Below are 22,269 nucleotides of genomic sequence, written 5' to 3'. Positions count from 1 at the left end.
TTGAAGTGTGGGAGGGAGAATGATAGGTTATTAATAAAAAATAAATAAATAAATATTTTTAATTTTTTTAGCATTGTTTTTGTTTTGTTTTCCTTTGTTGAATTGGAAGTTGTTAAGTTAAGGCATTAGTCATTAAGGAGGATAGAGTTCCTACATGATTTCATTCTTACTTCTTCCTCTTGATATATGAGAATTAGGTGATTGATTTTGATTTGTATGATTGAGTATGTTAGACTTTACCTTTGTGAGCTTTTGAGCCTTATTTTTGGATGGTTGAAATTCATGCCATTCTTTTCTTTCTTGTGTGCTTTCCCTCTTAGATTTTGTCATTCTAGAACTTGTTTTGATTCTTCTTTGAGGCTACAATTTTCATATGCAATTATGAACATGATAGAGGCATTTCTTTCAAATTTTTACCCACTTGGCCATATAGCTTACCTTGCATTTTGCCCTTTGTTTAGCCCCTTTGAGCCTTATTGACCATTCTTTGGCTTCTAGCACATTATAAGCTTTAAGTGGAAAACCATGTTATACCTAACCTTAGGGAATAGGGAGTGCATTGGTTTCATTAATGTTATTGCATTTCAAGTGTAGGGGTTTGGAAAGAATGCAAGAAGAGAAAAAAAATGAAGAAAAAGAAAAAAAAAAGAGAAAAAAATAAATAATAATAATATAAAAAAATTACAAAGAAAACGAGAATTTTTTATAAAGGGAAAAGAAAGTCCAAGGAAAGTAAATGGGTGTTATGGCTTGATTTGTCTATGGACCAATGTTATTCCTATTCTCTTCGGTTATATCTTGTCATATCCTCATATTTCCCTATCCTTACATTAGCCCCATTACAACCATTGAATAAAGCCCCTCTTGATTTGTTTTTGCATATGATTGTAAGTAGTGGAGAAGTAGAAGATTAACAAGCTTATGGTAATGCATTGTCTTTTGAGGTGACTTGAGTGAAATACTTTGAACATACACTTGAGAGTTGAGTTGTATACACCATTTTGTGAGATCTTTCATGCTTGATCTATACACTTTGAATGATATTGCTTGACTTGCATTTCTGAGAGGTTGGGAGTTAAATGTTTGATTGTTGTAGAACTCTTGATGCTTTATTTGATCTTGTATTCCTGAGTTCAGCATTTCTAAGGATTCATTGGAAAATTTATTTATTTTGATTATTCTGCGATTGTTAGGTTACATATTTCTATTTGCTTGACTCTGTCTTACATGAGGACATGCAAGAGCTAAATGTGGGAGAATTTGATCAATTGGATTTTTATAACCTTATTTCCTCTCATTCCTAGCTCATTAATCCTCTTCTGTACCTAATTGGTTTGAATTGGATCATTTTATGATGTTTGAATTTTATTTGGGCTTTATTTAATTTTTCCAATATTCGGTAAATTTTGATACTGTTTTAGTTTCTGGACCATATCTTGAGTTTTAGAATTCATTTCATTGTGATTCTTGATTTGTAGGAAAGCTAAGAGAAAGTGCATAATTCCTATGAAGAGGTCAGAAACCAATTTTGATGATAAAAAGCTGAAACTGGGCCTGGAAAAAGTCAAAACGCTGCAGTCGCGGATCCTAAGCAAGGTACAGTATTTAGGCCATATCTCCGTCCACAGACATCTGATTAAGCCCATTCTAGTGGCGTTTTGAAGCTAACATCCAAGCCTACAATTGTCCTTCAGGCCACGAACCAAAAGGAGGCCGTTTTCATAGCCGAAAAAAAGGAACAAAGTGACGAACGGAATTTTTTAATTTTAAATTTTAATTTTTAATTTTTTTGGCTCCTCTCCTCTTTTCTTCTCTCTTCTCTCTCTGTTTTCGTTTTTTTTCTCCCCTTTCACGAATTGTTTCCCTCCATCCATGGAGGCTTAGATTTCTATCTAGTCCAAGGATTGAAAAAGGGCTGAGACACTCTTGAAGATCGGTTTTGTAATTTATTCAACAACAAAATCAGTTTCATCTCTTCCTTCTTTCTCCTTTTCCTAACTATGATTTCGAATTGAAGTTCTTCATTTGGATTGATAATTGTGCAGTTGTTTGATTACATATTATTCGGTTGATGTATGTAATTAATTTTTGAAGGAGTGTGAATTAGATTTTCAAGTTTGAGATCTAAGATTAATGGCATTGGTGAATTAAATTAACACAAATCGATTAGGTTCTAGAGATTTCTGAACTTTGAGCGAATTGTGTGTTAATCAAATGCATGAGGGTTCTCGTGTGAATGCTTAATTTGAATTGAGGTTTCATTCAAATTTAATGTTAATCACTAATTTGGTGGTTGATGCATCTTCTTGGAATTCGGTGATAGAGTGGTCGTAGTTCTTCTAAATTCTTGGATTAGAGTTTTTAATTATTTTTAACTTTTGATTCTAATTAGTTATTCTATAAATCAAACCCCTTCTAAAAATTTTATAATCGTATAACGTTATCATCGTTGGGAGATGACTCAGATTGCACCTCTTATTACATAATTTTTATGCAATTCAATTTTTATTAATTTGTCCGAAAGCGACACTCGCGATCAACATCACATACACCATTAACATGATTCCCTCCACAAAAACCACAACTTAATTGATTGGTTGCAACATTTCCAGCTTGTAAATTGCTAATCTGCTGAGTCAAAGCCGCTATTTGCTCAGAAAATAATTGATTCTGCAGCTGATTCTGTGCTAGAAAAGTTTCTATAGCTTTAGCTTTATATCCATTACTTCTCCCTACATGTCTTGAGTTAGAATTCTGGTACATAGATGAAGCCATCATCTTAATAATTTTTTGAGCTTCTTCTAAGGATTTCATGCTTAAAGAACCTCATGTAGCTGCGTCCACCATGGTTCTAGTCACTACATTCATTCTATTGTAAAAGGTCTCCAACTGCATCCACTCCAAAATACAATGATGTGGACATCTTCTCAACAACTCTTTATATCTTTCCCAAGTTTCATACAGTGATTCTCCTTCTTGCTGCATAAATGATGTGATTTCCCCTCTCAATTTGGCAGCTTTTGATGAAGGAAAATACTTGGTTAAAAATTTGTTCACAAGTACTGTCCATGTGGTGATGCTCCCTTGAGGCTGTGCTTGTAACCAACATTTGGCCTTGTCTCTCAAAGAGAATGGAATAGCCTCAGTCTTATAGCATCTTCACTCGCTCCATTCATCCTTATAGTGTCACATAACTGTAGAAAATTAAAAATATACAAGTTAGGATCATCAGAAATTCCACCAGAAAATTGATCCTGTTGTACCAAATGAAGCAAGGCTGGTTTGATTTCAAAGTGATTAGCTTGAATGGTTGGTCTAACTATTAAAGAATTATAACCCTGCATATTTGGAATTGCATAATCTCCTAATGTTCTCATTCTATGTTCTGCCATTTCAATTTCTGGAGTTATCTGTCCTAAAGGTGAATGTTTTTTCTGCAGAAGAAGAGTACTCTGAATTTTTGGAGAATGTATAGTTTATAAATCACTATAACCTTCTACAGAACTTTCTGCTCTAGCCTCTTTTCTTAATCTTCTTAAAGTTTTATCTATGTCAGGATCAAAGACAAGAGTAGACTTATTTTTGTTTTTACCACGCATATAAAGTTAAAATGAAGTGAAAGTGTGAAAAATCAGAAAACTACAAAATTGTACATAACTTCAGAAACAAACACAGATATAGAATTGCACTACTTCAATATGCAAATAATGAAACTGCTTGTAAAAATACAGAAATCTATCAGAAATCCAGATTAGGCAAGTACAGAATTAACTACTAAATTGATTACAAAACAGAAAAATTCTAAACGTAATATGATATTACAGAAATTTAAAGAAAACAAATGCTCAATCTAGTTATTTTGCTGTTACTAATGATATTGAAAACAACTATTCCTTGGCAACAGCACCAAAAACTTGTCACCTTCTTAACAGAAGTAAATTTGACTAGCAAGTATACTAGTGTTATTGCAACAAGTTATAAAAAATGTTGAACTATGTTTGAGTCCCAAATATCGTCCTTAGGGAATAGATTTTCAATTATCACTTCACAAGTTCATAATTAGTTGAGCTTAATGAATTTCAGATGAAGTTTGAAAGTAAAAACAAGAATTATTAAATGGAGAAGACAAAACAGAACAATGAACATGCAAATATGTGTTTAACAGATGTAGAAAACATAGTTAGGGACTTGTTTCACAAAAACTTTAGTGTTGATTCAATAAAGTTCTGAACTTGCAAGCACTTAGATGGAATGACAATCAGTTTCACAATATATTAATCAAAGGTTAATTCCTTAACTCAATGAATCTGACATTCAATTCAATCATTCTAATTCTTGAGATTCGGTTCAATTAAATGTTGCATTAAGCATGAGAAACCAAAAGATTGCAAGATAAAGATGTCTTATCCCTAAGAAATCAATAATCTTGGTAATTAATTCAGATTTGAGAAACAAGTTCAACTTCTATTGATAAAAGTTCCTCTGTAATTAGTTAATCAAATTTCCATTCAACAACTACTTGAAAAGTAGAATCAATTACTCAATCCAATCCAATACTCAAAGTTCAGATCCAAAATCAATTTAACACTTCCATTTCAGATTCACAATCCCTAACTACAAAGAGTTTAAGCAACCATTACAAAATGAAAAGAGAAAGAAAGAGAAGAAGAAGATGAACGAAGAAGCATCTTCAAGCCAATCTTCAATCCGATTCCTCAAGATTTAAAGCTTGGTGTTCGTCCCTAATCTCTCTCTTAGACTCTCTCAACACCAGAAAATAAGTGGAAAGTAAAAATGAACAAAAGATTCCTATAAATTTGAGCTAATTCATATTTATAGAATTCTCAATTTTCTGGCGTGATCACTATTTTTCACTAAAGTAACCACATAGAGGCCTTTTTGATAATCTTCATGACTGGAATGATCACTTTTCTTCATGAAAGTAGCAACGTAGAGGTTTAAGGTTTGCACGTGTTCACTTTAGTGAACAATAGGAGACATACTCGACTTGTAGGGATGGAAGACTCTGAAACAATCACTTTTGTGAACAAAAGTCATAATGCGCAACTTTCTTTCCTAGAGGCTTCTTTGGAACGATCACTTTAGTGAACAAAAGTGATCACGCGCACCTTTGCTATGCTGGAGCTCTCTCTGGAATGATCACTATCATCAGCGATAGTGATAATGCCCAGGTCATCTTTCATTGTTAGGCTTTGGAACAATCACTTTTGCCAGGAAAAGTGATGACGCCAGTTCTTGCTTCATTAGACCTTGTTCTTTCCTTCCAATTTTTGCTACTTTTCTTCTATCTTTTCCTTGATCTTCCAATCTTATGAACTTAGCTCAAAATTTCTTACAAAAATATGATTAAATCATTACTTTTTACACAGAAAATTCATAAAATCTAAACAACTATGTATTTAAGAAAGATTTTAAACATTCTATTATTTTTATGAGTTTTTCAGCTTTTCTTAACATGTTTTCTTTATCAAATGCATTAAAACTAAAGTAAAATACTGGTAAAATATAGATTTATCAATTACATAAGTTTTAAGTTAACCTATATATGCATCACTATCTCTTTCAATTTACATTATCTAACTATCTGTGTTTTGTTTTATGTTATCTTTACGATACCTTATCACAAAACACCCCCCGACAATAAGTCAGAATTAATAGATAGACACAACATCTTGTCTCAAGTACTTAGTGTACCTGAGTATTATTCATGTTAAAATTGTAGGATTTGGTGTCACCCAAAAATATGCATTTGAGCTATCACTATCAACTCAACATCCATAATCTACTAAGTGGCAGAATATGAAGCATTGGGTAGCATATTTGACACAGATTGTTGCACAATTGACATTCATGTCTTTATCAGTGCAATCATCTTTGACTATTATCACTCATGTCAGGTCAAACAATGTTCATGCCTTTATCAGTGCAATCATCTTTCAACATCCTTCTCAAATGCTTTATATGGCAAAACTTGGTCTCCAATGGCCATCAAATATACCATGTAACAGTCAAATAGATAGTTGCACACCAATAAGTTCAATAACGATTCCATAGGTACTTAAAAATATTATTTTTATTTATTTATTTATGCACATTTCTTACTTTAGATTCTTAATAAATATTATGGCCATTTTATTCTCTAGGGTGACTATGATTATATGTGGCATTTGAACACCCCATATTGACTTGTTGTAAGGGAAAGAGTGTATCATACACTAGTTAGGAACACCTTACATACTATGAATCTTCCTTCAAACCATGCTAAGGTCTCAATTGACGTAGTTCAACAACATAAAGAAATTTTTGCATTGCCTCTGCCTAATGATGAAGCAAACAATTTTTTGCCTCAAAGATGTAATAGGTACTTTTGTTACCTAGCTAGCCATTATCCCTAATAACTTTACAACCAAAGGTATGTATGCAATTTTTTTATAACTTTAGATAACATGCATAATTTATAAAGGAATAGGAAAAGAATGATTTCAAATTTCACCATCATTAAGTAAAGGAATAGGAAAAGAAACAAGTCACACTTAGGAGTATTATGACATGGTTGGGAAGTAAAATATCATGGATATTATACATCACTAAAGGTTGAGTGTCTCTACCATTTTCTTTATATAAGGTAATACCATTGTATAATTTGTTATTAATAATGTTACTTTATGTTGATGTTGTTTTGATGTATTTTATTTGTTTATTTGTACTACAAAATATTTATGTAAAGCATATTTGCATGACACTAATAAGGTAAGTATGTTTTCATTTATATCTCCATATGAGCTGGATAAGAAGATCAATCCCACCCCACATCAACCTATAGTTAAAATGTTAAAAGCGTTATATAGGAGAATATTTCTTGGTAAAACACCTTATAATGTTGGGTGAGTCTTATTGTCATGCATATTTGACTCATATTTTCATTATCATTTTTTTCTCTTATAATTAACTTCAAGGTATTCAGTTAATACCTCCGATGAGACATTGTATTATATGGATCTACTTTGTTAGCAACATAAAAATCAAACACACGTGCACAACTTATTTAATAAGTCAGCATCAAATTTAGTATCATATATGTGTGTGTGTGTGTGATTAAATTGTAACATAATTCTTTGATTTATTTTGTCAGTGTCATTATCGCTTATCAAGTAAGTAAACAAATAGTGATGACTATAGATATTATTTTTGTCTCTTCATTATAGATATTTTGCATTATGAACAAATTACAATCCAAATTATAGATATTTTGCATTATAGATATTAAAGTAAGGAATTCATATCCAAATTTAATAATTTTGGTTTACTTAAATTCTACCACATTCTCCATTTAACTTGACTTTGTGTATTTGTAATGTAACGCCCCAAATTTTGTGATAATAATAATATCTTGATTTATTAATATAAATGTGTGGGTCACTATTTGAATGTGTATTTGATGTATATGATGATGTGGATATATGTGTATACATGTGTAAATATGGATGTTGATTGTGCATTGAGATTGGATGTACTAGACTAATTAAAAATAGGTTAAGTATGTAATGCAGGGGTATTCTCGCTGTAGTGAGAAGGCCACAGAGAGGAGTGCATTTTTGGATGCAATTTCATTGTAGCGAAAGGGTCTCGCTGTAGCGAGATTTTACAAAAACCAGAGTACAATTTCCTCTGAGATTTTCACTGTAGCAAGAGGGGATGTCGCTGCAACAAGGGGAGAATATCTCGATGTAGCAAGAGTGTTGCGACTAGAATAGTATTTGAGGGGTTTAGGGTTTAGAAAACACATTCTCACTCTTTTCTCTTCATCTCTCTTCTGATTTTCTCTATTCCCAACCCATTCTTACCGATTAAACTGCTTCCAAAGCTGTTTGTGAGCTGGATTGAAGGTGAAATTGTGTTTAGGAAACTTGAAGGTAAGTTCTAAGAGTTAGGGTTCCAATTTTCCATTCCTCTTCCTTGTTCTTTCGATTTCTCATGGACTTTCCATGTATTTAGGACAAAATTCATGTGGGAAGCATGTTCTTTGTTAATTTCGTGTTTGGATCTTCAATTTGAGGTAAGGGGGCCTCTACCTTATTTCCATTTGTTTTGAATCCAAATATTTGCTATAAGTTACAATGTGATTGAAATGAATATTAGACATGTGTGAGTGTAGAATGGCTTGATTGTGGTGAGGTTCTAGGAAAATAGGATGTTTATGTGTAATTTGATTGGATGTAAGCATACGTGTAGTGTGTGAAAGTGAATATTGTAATGTGATTGAGATTGTGGTTGAAACTAGGTGTTAGCATGCTATCGCTTGATGCAAAATAATTGAATGGTTGGAAATATGTGTGAATGGTATGTTGATGTTGATTATGAACGTGTTTGAATATGTTGGAAAGTTATGAATGGTTCGGCGATATACTGAAGGTGTGAAAGATGAGAACGGTAAAATACCTTAGGAAAAAAAGGGTGGCGGTGACACCAACAATGAGCGTGGGTGCATCACAGGCCACACACTCTCCTCTTGACTCGGCCTCTAACTAACGCCTTCGCTAAGGGGTCCATGACCACACACATTGTATCCGTGAGGCGGGAGTTATCTGACAACCATCCATGGTATGAAACTGAGTAAGTCCCTGAGGTTGAAGACGTCAGGAAAACTGTGATCACATTGCCACAGTGAGCATGACTAGCGTGCAATGAGCATACGTGGGTGTAAATTGTTTGATAGTGCAGTGAGCGCACTTGTATGTGGATGAGAATGAAATGCTGAAATTATTTCTTGTGTTTGTATGATGAATGATCTATATTATTTCCATCTTTGCGAAATTTATTTATTTATTAAAAATTAAATTAAAGTGTTATATGTAATGTATGTAGTATTTTCAAGAGTTTCAATTCTCAATCTTTCCTAACAATAGAATGCAGCAAATTAAGAGGAAGTGGCGTGCATATCTCTACCATAAGTTTGTGAAAGACAAATTAAGTAGAATAGATTCGTAGTGATTTTTTCATGAATACAATGTATATCCTTAAACACATTTGCATCTGTGTAGACTATTTTTCATTATAATTATATTAATTTTTTCTCTTTTATATTGTTTTGAAATTTTTAGATATTAAATTATTTTCAATTTAATTTAATTAGTGATTGTCATATTTAAATTGGTTTATCGTGTGTATTTGGAATATTAAAATATTTCTAATTATATTTAATTATTTATTATTGTATTACTTAGTCTATCAAGGGCAATAAATTTAAATTTGTTTATTTTTTTATAAAAGAAATTATAAATCAATTTGTGGAAGATAAATGCAAACTATATTGACTGTGAATGTAGAACAAAATTACTTAAAAAGAGAGATTGTCAAAATAATAAATAATTTTGCAATCCTTCGTGCAATAACAACCTAAATCATATGAGATATCATTTATAATTTGAAGTAAGACGAATTCAATTCATGAATATATAACCATGTAAATATAACAAATAAAAAATGTCTTCAATGAATAGAGAAGCTTTTTTGCAAAAAAATAAATAAATTAGAGAAAATAAATTTAATGAATTTTTTAAATTATTTTATTGGTAAGTACTTTGAACATTAATTTCCTCACGTGTAGTAGTTTAGGACCTGTTTCAATTTTCTATTCGTCATATTGTTTTCATATTTATAATTTTTATTTTTATTTTAGAGCAGTTCAAGGGTTTTTGAGGTTTAAAGCAAACTTAAAAATGAAATTTTTTTATTAATATAATAATTTATTAAAATTACTATAATTTTATTTAAAATTTAATTTTTTTATTATTAATTTTATCTATATCTATATTGTTATTTTATTCATTTAAGTAACACTTGTCTATATTTTTTTATTCATTTTTTTTATATATTTTTATAAATTTATTTATAATTTCTTTTTGTGATTTAATTAAAGTCTTGACTCTATTTTTTAAAAGTTTTGAATGGCTTGATTTATATTTTTTAGTTGACATATTTATATATTTTTATATAAAATTAAAAATTATAATATATAAAGTACTAAATATAAGTATATAAAATAAGATTAAATTAAAATAATAAAACTTGATTGTCAAGAAAATGAACTTGATCTTAGTATCTTATCTTGATGTCTCTATTTGTTCTTTAATAAATACTTATATTTAATTTCTAAATTTTAATGCTTTTCCTTGGTCTTCTACAAATTATTTTGAGATTTATAAAATAATAATAAAATTATTTTGATATTAATAATCTATCAATTGAGACAAATGATAATTTTTAATTTTTAGTTTTTACAATTTTATCTTGAACTAACATACTTAGAAGGAATAAATTAAATATCAACATTGATAATAAACTAGTTTTTTTTTTACCATTTTAAATAGAAACATACAATGACACAATGATAAGAGATAAATAATACTTAAATTAAATGTCAAATCAAAATAAAATTTAATAATAACAGATAGTAATTAGATAAAAGAAAAAGATATATATAATAAGAGATAAAAAAAAATTAATCAATTTCTTTTACTATTCAACAATTCTCTTTTTTTAAAATAATAAAATAAAAAGAAATTATTATTTATTAGTTAAGTTTATTACTTATTAAATGTTATTTTTAATACCAAAAGAAATTAATAATCACTTAAACTATTTTAATTAAAAATTATTTTTAAATATAATTTATTTTTTATTTTTAAAAATATATTAATACTAAAAAAAATAATTTTGGGGGGCTAAATTTCATTTACTTCCATCTCAATCGTTGGTCTCCAAATATGTTAAGTCCTTGATAATATTGAATGTTAATACAGTGCATATGTTACAAAACCAGAAATAACAATGTCTCTAAAATGAGATTTTGGCTCTTGTTCTTTATACATTTCTGCATCAGAATTCTCCTGTGAGTGAAGAAAAAAGGATAATAAGAATTAATTACATATGCATCAACAAATGTATTTGTTAAGATTTCTTGAAAATACGAGACACACACCATAGAAAACTTATGTTATCATTAGAGTCAAATTCTTTCTATTGGGTAATGCAAATATTAATATAGTTTTTAATTGGGCATCTCAAATGCTTTCTAATTGATTTGTATAATTATTATACTAGTGCTCAATTTGCTCTTGTAATTTTTTATTATTTTCCCCTATTTTTTTTGTGATGTTCATGAATAAATTTTTGCATTCATTCGTAACTAAATAAATGTTAGAATTCAGCATTAGGTATAACTCAGGTATTATTAGCATTCACCTTAGGTATAAACCACCAATCAACATGCCCAGAAAAATTTGGATAGATTTTAATCACTTAACCTCAGGAAAATTTAGCATCAAGAATAATAAAAAATAAAGCAATTTAAATTCTAGGACCACATCAAGCACACTCTCAATAGCAAATATAATAATGGGAAATTTTAGCATTCACCCATAATTGAATGCGTTTATTACTGTCACCAAAAATCTATGAATCTCAGCACAAAAGCTGTCAAGCAATAGTTTCATACATTTTGATCAGATCAGCTGCCATGCAGAGGCCATTAATGTCATATAAAGAGTCTACATCAAGAAAACGTTAACACAACCACACGGAGAAACTGTAACGAGTTCACATGTGATCTAATAAGCACAAAATTCTGTTTTTTTGTAAGAAAAAGAAGTGTTTATCCAAGAGTATGAACTGTGAATCATTCATTCATAATTACTTCCTTTTAATGCTTTTGGCCATAGCAGGATGTCACATTTGCTAAATCATTTTATCTCTGTTGTGCGACATGAAATAGGCAATGTGTGAACAGTGTAAAAAATTAGGCCCTTTCATGGCTAGAACGAGAATAAGAGTAAATATGATAAGATAGCATTCTATATCTAATTTTAATCAATCAAGTGTTTATTGAGTTATAAAAATAGGATTAATTTCTTATATTACCTATCCTATTAGACTAATGTAATTATTAATTTGAAAATATGGATAAGTTAAAAGAGTAAAGAAAAGATAATATTTGTCTTCTTAAAATACTCAGTTTATTTTATTCTCTCTATTTCCTTCCTTCACACTCCTCTTTTTCATTTTATTCTCTCTTCTCTCGTCTCTATTTTTATACATATTAACAACATAAAAATATATTAAATTATTTTTATATTTTCTATAAATTAAAAATAAATAACTTATATAGAATAAAATAAAAATTAAATTTAATAAATGTAAACAAAATTTTGTCAACTTGGTCCCTAACCCAATATTTCGATAGAGTAATTCTAAATTAATAAATTACATATATTGAATAATAAGAAATAATATTTTTAAAACACTTCAAAATTTTAACTAAATAATTTTTATGTTAAATAAAAAAAGTTTAAATGACATGTCTTCAAAAGGAATTTAAAATTTCTTTTATTATATTTATTTTTTTAATATAATTCATTACTTTTGTCACACTTGAATTTCATTTTAATCATTCCTTATTATTGATTTCATATCCTTTAGAACTTTAAAAATTTTCATCCAAACACAACCTTAAAAATTTGGTCTTAAAATTTGTCAAATTTACTCTCCAAAGAATTCATTTTCTGACAAATTGGGCCTCAAAGATTCTTTAATTAAACAATTTTATCCTCAAATAATCTCTAATCAATCAATCTAATCTCCAAAATAATCCATCACAACATAGTTGCTTTATGTTTTTTATTCAAACATTATCACTTGGTCACATTGAAACTGACAACCCAGACACTGTTATCTTGTTAAATCGACTATCTCACCGTTAGACTCCGGGAACTAATCCCATCAGCTATAACAAAAGATGAATTTGGAAAATTTTATAATTCAGAGTTAGACCAGATTAATTGATTAAGAACTATAAGTTCTGAGACCAAATTGATGAATTTTTTATAAAAAAATTATAAACTTCGAACAGCGTCACATTTTACGAGAGAAATAAAACGAACACAACAAGCATAGAGCCAGCACAGTGAGATATCAATGTTTCTGTTTTTCTCTTAAAAATATAATAATGAAATTAACTGGGATCACCTTTCATTAATATCAAACATAATATCAATTTTTTTTTCTTTTAAAATATATAACAATGTCAATTTTACAAGAGAAAACACAAATGAAATTAAAAAAACTCTGTAGACAATGATAGAAATCCCACTAAAATTTTTATTATCATTTTCCAAACATGACATCTTAATAACAATTACTAAAAGAGGATCCATGTCCCAATCAAACTAAATCCACATTACAGAAATTGTCAGACAAGATGAGCCAGAGTTGTTTCTTTCTTTATTTTAAGAGAAAGCTAGAATTTATCTATACGTAACCACTCCAAGTAAATATGTTATTAATTAATATTATTGATCATTAACCAAATGGGGTAATTCTCATTTAGAAAGAGTACAAGAGGATAACCCCAAAACAATAATGCCTTTATTCTAGATTCTCCCTCAAACCTAATTTATGCAGTTTGGAAAAAGTGGAAAGACAACTGAGGGTGATAAACTACCCTTTTAACTATATCAAAATCTTCTAAAACAGAAACGGCCGGAGAAGGGGAGGGCGAGGGTAATGAATATTTCTCAATGCAATCATATCGATTTTTCAATTCAACCCACCACAGTAACATCCCAATGCGCATTTTAACAATTATTAACACAGAAATGGTGCTTTGAATTTCAGGACGATTTGGCGCACAATTGCTCGAGTTTCTCCAGCGTGACACTTTTGGGCCTTTCGAGGGGCATTCCGAGAGCCCGGTCCCAAATTAACTGCGTTCAATAATAGAGAAAATGTTAATTCCGGGTTAACAAGAGGAGAAAAGTTAACTAGGAAACAATGCGACATGACAAACCTGAGGACCAACTCCAATACTCCTAGCTACACCAAAGAGAACAGTATAATAGCTGTCCACAATGTTAATAAATAATCAGATTCACAAGTTAATGGCAAAATGAAAACTATTTCAAGTCAAACAGGCGAGGCAAGAGAAGTAACACCATACTTTTCCTCAGTTAGACCGTAGTAGTTCAGTAGCACTCCACTGTGAGCATCAACATTAGGCCATGGATTTTTAACCTACATCATTGAAGACCCAAGTTCAACCACCTTAGGAATACATTACAACTAATAGCAAAAAAGAAATGAGTACATCTTTTATATGGTTCAGTGTCTCAAATTTAATGTGGGAATCTACATGAAAACAAGTGGTAAAACATCCAATTGCAAATCATTAAAACCAAGACAAGAAAACAAAAATACAAAGCAAACAGAACCAAACTAAAATGTCAAGGACCGGATCTGAATTCATCTAAAGAAATGAACAGAGCGACTGACTAAGGACTACCCGTGAGAAAAAGCCAATACTTGCTTCATAAAAAATTGTATACAAAGACCTCGACAACCCCTCTTGAATCTTTATCCACAATTTCGTTTCTTTTGAACTAAAATGCTTTATATACAAAATTCACCGTGATTTGTGGAAATGACTGATGTCATTAAATTAAAAAACCCTAGCAACTCAACAAAGAACTAAGAGTTCATAATCTAATGAGAAATGCTTGCAACACTCTTAACAATGCTACATATCAAGGAAATATCTAGGTCCATTAGGGGCTCCGGTTATTTACTGAGATATACTTTTAAATTCACCTAATATAAGAGTGCATCAAATAATGTGTTGCACTAACATTTCTCCAATCTAACACACAACCCCAAGTGGACCATCTTCCTTGCATTGTGTATAATTCAATGCCATTGCCCAACCTTAAAATCCTACTACAATCTTAGCACAAACACGGATTCATGGAATACTGGCATTTGGCAGTGCATTCAGTAAGAATAAATCATTTTGAACTACAAGAGAACAAAGTTAAGGAAAAAATAATTCCATAGAAATGTATATTGAAAAATAAAAATGTAAACATTACCTTGCCTAACTTGGTAAGAATGGGAGGCACAACCTCTTTTATTTTTGACACCTGAAAGGGTCAGAGTCACATTAGATCATGACAAAATTAAATTACTATAAGAAAACTTTGGTTGTACTGTCAGAAAGAACTCCAAAGCAAATACAACCTGGAATTAAGAAATATGTGATTACCAGCTGGAAAAGTGGATCATTAGGCAAATGCTTCAAAGCAAACTCCCTCTGGCATGTGTATCTTGGATCTGTCTTGCGCAAAACCCCATGTCCATATCCAGGCACAACCTGCAAATCCAAAAAGTGCAATGGCCAAACCCTATTATAAGAGAGGCTGACAGATATTCTGTCTAAAGAATCCTTAATGCAAAGATATGCATATTATACCATATGAAAAAACCCTTGCCTCCCCCATGTGATTTTACAAAAACCTCCCATAAATATTGTTACCTCCCCCATGTAATTTTAAAAAATCTCCCTTGAATTATATAAACGGACATGCACTAACTTCCTGTCAAAGAAGATGTATTGTAATGAAAAAATTTGTGGGCAAGTATGTGGAAAACATATAAGGGGAACTGAAAAACCATAATGCCCTCCAGCCAACAAATTATTTTGCTTAAGAAAAGATTTTGAACATAACATGTTGGACACAGTGGCATGAGTTTCTTGATTTTTTTATTTTTTCTTTCTTTTTTCTCCAAGTGGAATTCTAATCCTCTGCTCTTCCCCAATGAAGTTAGGTACTTATATTGGCCAAAACAAAAATCATTAGAAAATTTACCAATATAATTAATTGACCAAAACACAAAAGCTTAAGTGAAAACAAAAGGTTTCAAAAATACATTCACCATCATGGATTCATATCAGTTACTACATTACCTGACCACTATTCAATGTTTTATGAATGTAGTCAGACAATTGTTCAGTGCTTATGTTTGGAGTTCCAAACTCTGCAACAATCGACCTGATCCATCGTAGAACCTCCTGTAACATAACAACATAGTAGAAGTGAACAAAACTAAAAATATAGGTGTCTGACTGTACTTATCATAACATCATATACTAGTAAAGCAAAGCAGTTTTATTTATAAAAAATTATAACAAAACAATGTAGGACTGAGTAAATATTATAACCAAACATGATTTTGGAACAGAAAGATGAACTCTAGCAAATTATAAGAGATACAGAAAACTGATTATTAGGTAAAACTAAATAAGAAAATAACCTGATTGGCCAAACCATGCAGGGGCCCAGCTAAACCATTCAAAGCAGCTGCAAATGCAAGGTAAGGATCTGATAGTGGACTAGCAACCTGCAGAGAACAGAGAGTAAAATATATTAGAAAAGTAAATAGATAAATAAAAACATAGGCATTTATCAAAGCACAAGTTTTCTATATTAAAATTTATTTTTTTTATATTTTATAATTCAGAATTATTACAACAGGATGGAGAAAGAGTTTGATTAAGTGAAGTAACTCACTAGGTGAGCTGTGTGTGAACTAACATTGCCACCTTCATGATCACTGCAAATGAAATTTAACAATAAATAAATCATAGAATAAAAACAGGGGTTGCTGCTTGCTGATAGTTAAAAGAGAAATATACCACTCATCATGGTCATAATATGTGCCATCATATGTAACAGAATACGAACCTATGGATGGAAATATACAGCCTCATAAACTCCAGCATTTCTGGATCATCAAATCCTAACATGTGAGCATAGTTTGCACCATAATCCAAAGAATCATCCAATGGTATGATTTTTCCATCTTTGTATTTCCTTTAAGATAGAATAACAAGTTAATCCAAATGTAAGAAGATTGTAGAAAATTGTCAAATACTTTTGATCACTGTCATCCCAAAATATGATACATCCCATTGTTTTTCTATATAATATACCATTGCATGTTAAATTTGTAATTTTGATTAGAATGATATGCTTTACATACCGTCGATAAATATAAGCAGCAATGGCTGGCAAACGAGCAATTAAATTCAAGCTATCCTCATAAGTTGGCTCCCAGTACCTAAAATCCAAGCAGTAAACCAGCTAGAGTAACATACAAGGTTGCAAGTAACACAAACACCATTTAGAATCTTACCTTGCCTTAGCTATCCCACCCTCATATGCCTTCTGAAACTCACTCTGCACCTGAAATGCAACGAATTGATTGTGAATCATTCTTTCCTATTACAAAAACATCAATAATATAAACATTAGGCAATCAATTTATTTTACTATGTTTTTCCGGACAGATTTGAGAAAATGAGATGAGAAACAAGCACTAAGGAAATGAGATTAGAGGGTTCTTAAACTAGTAAAGTCTGTGAAAGTATTGAGGTGGAAAAACCTCTAATCCATTCAGCATAGTAATAAACAGATAGAGCTCTCATGGCATCCATAGAGGAATGAAGTGGCAAAATCCCATAATTCCCTGGATATAGGATGTCTATTCCCCTTGTTACCAATGTTTTTCCAAAATCGAGATTTTAGGTAAGATCAGAAGGGGAGTAAAAGATCGTAAATTGTAGGTAGGATCATAACATGGATCATAAAATTCTACTAAATATGCAAAACTATACTTGAACATCTATAAATGCATAAAAAATAACAGAGATAATGAAAATAACCTTTAAATCACAACATTAAACTAACTTAAACTGAAAATTCAAAAGCATAACATCCACTACCACTCATAACTCATGAGTCACAATTAGTCACATAAGTTTTTCATAACAATTAAAACACAAAAGAAAATAGTCCAAACGTTCAATTATAAAATCTAGAATTCTAGATATTTCGTGTAACAGAAAATCTCTAATGTCCTAGACACTCCCACCAAGCCCAATAGATACCACCAGCACCATCAGACATTGCTACTTCCAGATGAGAATAGATAGTCAGAAACAGACAAGAGAAAGGGCGTTTGACATAAGAGAAGAGAAGCTTCTTTCCTCTGCCATGAACCATGCTGCACCTAGATGTCTGTGTGCAAGGGTGAGGCATGACTTATGAGAAAGCAGAGGAGAGCGTGAGGGTGAGACAACAGATTACAGCAGGTGGCAAATGTAAGTTCCTGTTCTGATTAGGGTTATGTTTGGGAAGAAATGAAAGGAAGAGATGTGTGAATGAAGTTAATGTTTTCGTACTGTACAGGTTTAGAAAAAACCAAAAAACCAATAAAACGGTTTTTCATACAGGTCAGCAAACCCCAAAGATAACCCATGTCTGGAGGAATCATGCAAGCTGATCCAATTCAACAATTCTGCCATCCTACTCCGCAATGCCACTACAATTTCACATTCCCACTATTCTACTAGTGAATCAGCTCAGAAGGCAGTAGAAAAATCAGACAATTGTTCAATTTCATGATTAAACTCATAATTTTAACAACATTGCTTGTTACACATGAATTATGTGAGGACAGTTTGTCACAAATTCAAGTGCCAAAGGATCAATTTGGTCAACTAAGCAGTTCAATTACAGAAGAAAAATAATGAAACAAAAATGAGAAGAAACCATATAACTTAGATGTTGAAGAAAGAATCTGTTACTCAACCTGAAGGGCCATGACACCAGTTGTAAATTGAGTCATCGGATGAGCAGAAACAGGTAATGCATCAATTGCCTTATAAGCATAATCTGCAATTAAGAAAATAACAAATTTACAACTTTTGGGGCATTACAAGAATGAACTCAAGTGCATGAGAAACAAGCTAGCAAAAACTTTTACTTTAAAAACTTCTAGATACATTTGACAATGCGACATTTGAGCAAGGGCAAGTAGGGGATGTTGGTAACACAGACAAAATGCACCAAAGCATGTTCATATTTTTTAAGTAATAAGCAATTACATATCGATGCAGAATTTCTTACGCAAAAACCACACATACAAAAATGAACAATTGAGATGCTAGCTGTAAAGTTCCTTCACAACAAATATTCCAAACAAAACATTAGCTACTATGATAGACCTTAAGTTGTAACCATATCTACGCTCTTGAACATATTGTCATGCACTATCTATATTGTGTTAATTCACACATTAATGAGTCAATCTATTATATTACAATGAAGTATGAACAACACATTGATTTCAAGATAATCATAACCAAGGTATAACATCAAAATAAACTGAACCTGGGATAGTTGCACGACTTCTCAATTCTTGGGCTAATGAATCTACTTGCTCTTTGCTTGGTATCTGTGACAAAATGTATGAATCAAAGATTATACAACAAAATTTCAACTGCAAACACATATTAAAACACCTTCAGACAAAGTTGTGCTATACTGTATTGCAAAGTCAGTAATTATCTAAAACTATAGCTTACCTTTCCTGTCAATAGAAGCCACAGTATAGCCTCAGGCAAAGGCTCCCCACCAGGAAAAGCACCTGGAAGTTTCTTCTGGCATTCAGGAATTGACATGCCCCGAAAGCGAATTCCCTGGAAGACATGACATGCTGATATCAGAGATCCATTCAGTACATATTAACAAACAGGGACACTACTAAATCAGAGATTTATCAACTAATCAACAATTCAACATAGTCATTAGTATGAGATAATTCACTTCACGTTGATAGTTCATAAATATCTGTAGTGTGAAGAGTGAAGACTGAGTTAAATTAGATATATACCTCATCTGGGTCAACAGCTGAGCCTAGCCACACTAAAGCCGTCATTCCTCTCATTCCACCAAGCACCTTTTAATAGTGACAAAGGGTGCTCCATAAATAAGTGATATTGCAAGCTCATTGATGAGAGCAGAGGACAGTATTTAAATGCCGCTAGTACCTAAAAATAATATATCTACACAAGGATAATATGATTACCATATCAACAGTGATTTTCCCCAATTCAACATTTCCATGATCTTTCTTGAGCTTCTTAACACGTTCCTGTAACCAGGTTTTATGTATAGATTAAAACATAAGGCAGACAGACAACACACTATTGAAACATATTAATAGTAATTAGACATTTGTAAGTTGCAAGCTAAGTATGAAGAAACAATGAAAAGAGGTAAGCATTGTTTATGAACCAATCAACACTGGAATTACAAATCAGGTAAGACACCTACAAAGCATCTCATACTCGTGATACCATGTGCACAACACAAATAGCCACAACTAAAATGTGCATTGCAAGTTGAGCACAGGCAAGAATTTATTTCACACTAGCTAGCTCTCGCCCATTAGGCCCAAAGTAATTTTAAACTAAACCATGAATACAGCAATGAAGCCCACCCTTCATATATCAGACATCATAAAACTGTTACCCATCTGAAGGAAAAGGCAGACAGAAAATACACATTATACCATCAGAAAGCAGCATGGATGAACATTAATGAATCCAAAAGTAACACTATTATCACCACCGAAGCATAAATTGAAGATATACCTGATATTCTGGAACTAATTCCTTCAACTCAGAATAAAGATCCTGAAAAACAGAAAAATAACCCTCATGAACAAAAGTCAAAATAGACAATTTGATAGATACTTAACTTCATGCATACATAAACAGCGATTAGTTTCAGATATCCCGCAAAGTCCAATCAACACCACTAAACTACTGTACACGATTCCAAACTTCACCACAATAACAGTAATAGCAGCACCATCCTCAGATAACAAATTGCATCTAATAATGCTCACTAGAGACATGTCATCAAGCACCAAACATACAGTAATAAGGAAAGGAGAAAGAGAATACATTGTTACCGGAGGTCGGAGTCTGGAGCCATCTAACCGAATTGGTGACATTAGATTGCTGACCCTGTCATCAAACATAAATAAATAAACCGTTGCATAAACCAATAATAATAATAATAATAATAAATGACGAGCAAAAAGCAAAACCAAAAAATAAAAAAAATAAAAATCAGCAAGTGACAAGAAGAATGAAACAAAATGAATCACTAAAATTGAACTTTTATTTTCAGTTACCATACGAGAGCGAAGCCGAGAAAGTGCAGAAACGCTTCTGAAGAAGGCCATTAGGACAACGCAACAACCTGCATCAGCTCGTCAATGTCATGAATTCAAAAATTACGGAATAAGAAATTCATGAATTGAGGGGGGAGAAAAAAAGACGTATGGCAAAAAAAAAGGTACAAGAAGAGGGATCACGAATCCAAACAATGAGGAAGAGAATGGTTGAAAACAGAAGAAGTAAAAGGAAGCAAACTAGCTAGGGTTTGGAACCCAGCGAAGAGAGAAAAGCGTACCAGTAAAAAGCGAAGGAAGAAGAGAAGAAAGATCGTGGATCCAGAAAGTTTGCGAATTGTATTGGTCTTTATAAGGAGAATGATATTAACGTGGTGCTGCTGAGTCTTAAGAGTTTAGTGGAAACACGGGTTAAAAATAGGTGTTTGACCTTGCAATTTTAGACAGGGATGGTAGCAACGGAGACCAGCCCACGCTGTTTTTCCTTTTTGGTTTTTTCTCTCGTTACATTTTTTCGTAATTTCTTACATTAGTTTGAAGATTAAGAGCATTTCCATGCCTTCTGCATCATGATTATTAATATTATATTATATATAATAAATAATAAGTGATAATATGAAAGGGTGTCATTGTCTAATACGTTTTTGTCTATTTTTTTCAAAAACAAATATTGTAATCGAATAACTTCTTTAATCCCACATTAACTAATCCAAGAAGAACCTGCGTGTTTAGTTTACAATTGTTTGTAAATGGAAGTTGAGAAGAAAAAAAGTGTAATTTGATTATTCTTTAAGACAGTTTTATAATCATGAAGAAATACTGGTCAAAAAAATATAGCTGCGGTTTAGAGCTGAACTTGTATCTTTGTTTCTAGTGTTATAACTTCTAGACCTCAATTTTTTTTTCCTTCAAAGTTCCAAAAGGATGAATAGTTAAGTTAGGTCGCTCAAAGCTGGAAATGTAGTTTTGACCTGTCTAAAAGGGTTGGCTCCTAACACAGATGCACACGTACCTGGAAATTATTAAAATAAAAAAAAGGTACAAAGCTTTTTTCTCTACACTGAATTATTATTTTTATTTAAATCATGTCATACTGATTAATATTATAGGATAGTTATGTTAATAAGAGAGAAATATATTCAAATTTATTTTTAATGTTATTATTGTTACATAAAGAAATGTGAGCGACACATTTTTTTTAAATTAACTGTATATTTTTATTAAAAGCTAAGATATATAAAATAAATATTAATTTAAAAATGAAAAAGAGTAAAATGGAATTTGTTTCAATTACATATTCATATTCTCTCTAGAAAATAAGAACCAAAGTTGGCCATTCTTTATGGCGAAGGATCCGCATCCGATGCTTGAGTT

The 22,269-nt window shown here is 31.4% G+C and overlaps 1 protein-coding gene and 1 non-coding gene across 2 annotated transcripts; one reads left to right on the top strand and one right to left on the bottom strand.

Annotated features, from left to right (window-relative positions):
* Positions 1-2,905: 2,905 nt before the first annotated feature.
* Positions 2,906-3,012, top strand: LOC113856685. Its single transcript, XR_003502916.1, has one exon. It is a non-coding gene; the product is annotated as a small nucleolar RNA R71 (small nucleolar RNA).
* Positions 3,013-13,067: 10,055 nt separating this feature from the next.
* Positions 13,068-21,295, bottom strand: LOC113853775 (citrate synthase, mitochondrial). The gene is made up of 20 exons (XM_027484378.1): positions 21,177-21,295; positions 20,896-20,963; positions 20,663-20,725; positions 20,348-20,389; positions 19,780-19,845; positions 19,585-19,650; positions 19,277-19,390; positions 19,083-19,146; positions 18,502-18,584; positions 17,044-17,093; positions 16,891-16,968; positions 16,593-16,721; positions 16,419-16,461; positions 16,162-16,248; positions 15,815-15,919; positions 15,113-15,220; positions 14,940-14,990; positions 14,015-14,088; positions 13,865-13,916; positions 13,068-13,781 (listed from the first exon to the last, which is right to left on the bottom strand). Exons 2-20 carry the CDS (start codon positions 20,944-20,946, stop codon positions 13,689-13,691), a joined length of 1,419 nt encoding a protein of 472 aa, XP_027340179.1. The 5' UTR covers positions 20,947-20,963; positions 21,177-21,295; the 3' UTR covers positions 13,068-13,688.
* Positions 21,296-22,269: the final 974 nt, after the last annotated feature.

Source organism: Abrus precatorius, unplaced genomic scaffold (genome assembly GCF_003935025.1).
Source record: "Abrus precatorius isolate BTA unplaced genomic scaffold, Abrus_2018 Scaffold11, whole genome shotgun sequence".
NCBI classification, from domain to species: domain Eukaryota; kingdom Viridiplantae; phylum Streptophyta; class Magnoliopsida; order Fabales; family Fabaceae; genus Abrus; species Abrus precatorius.
Note: the sequence above shows the minus strand (reverse complement) of the source record. Positions and strands in the feature narration are given on the sequence as shown.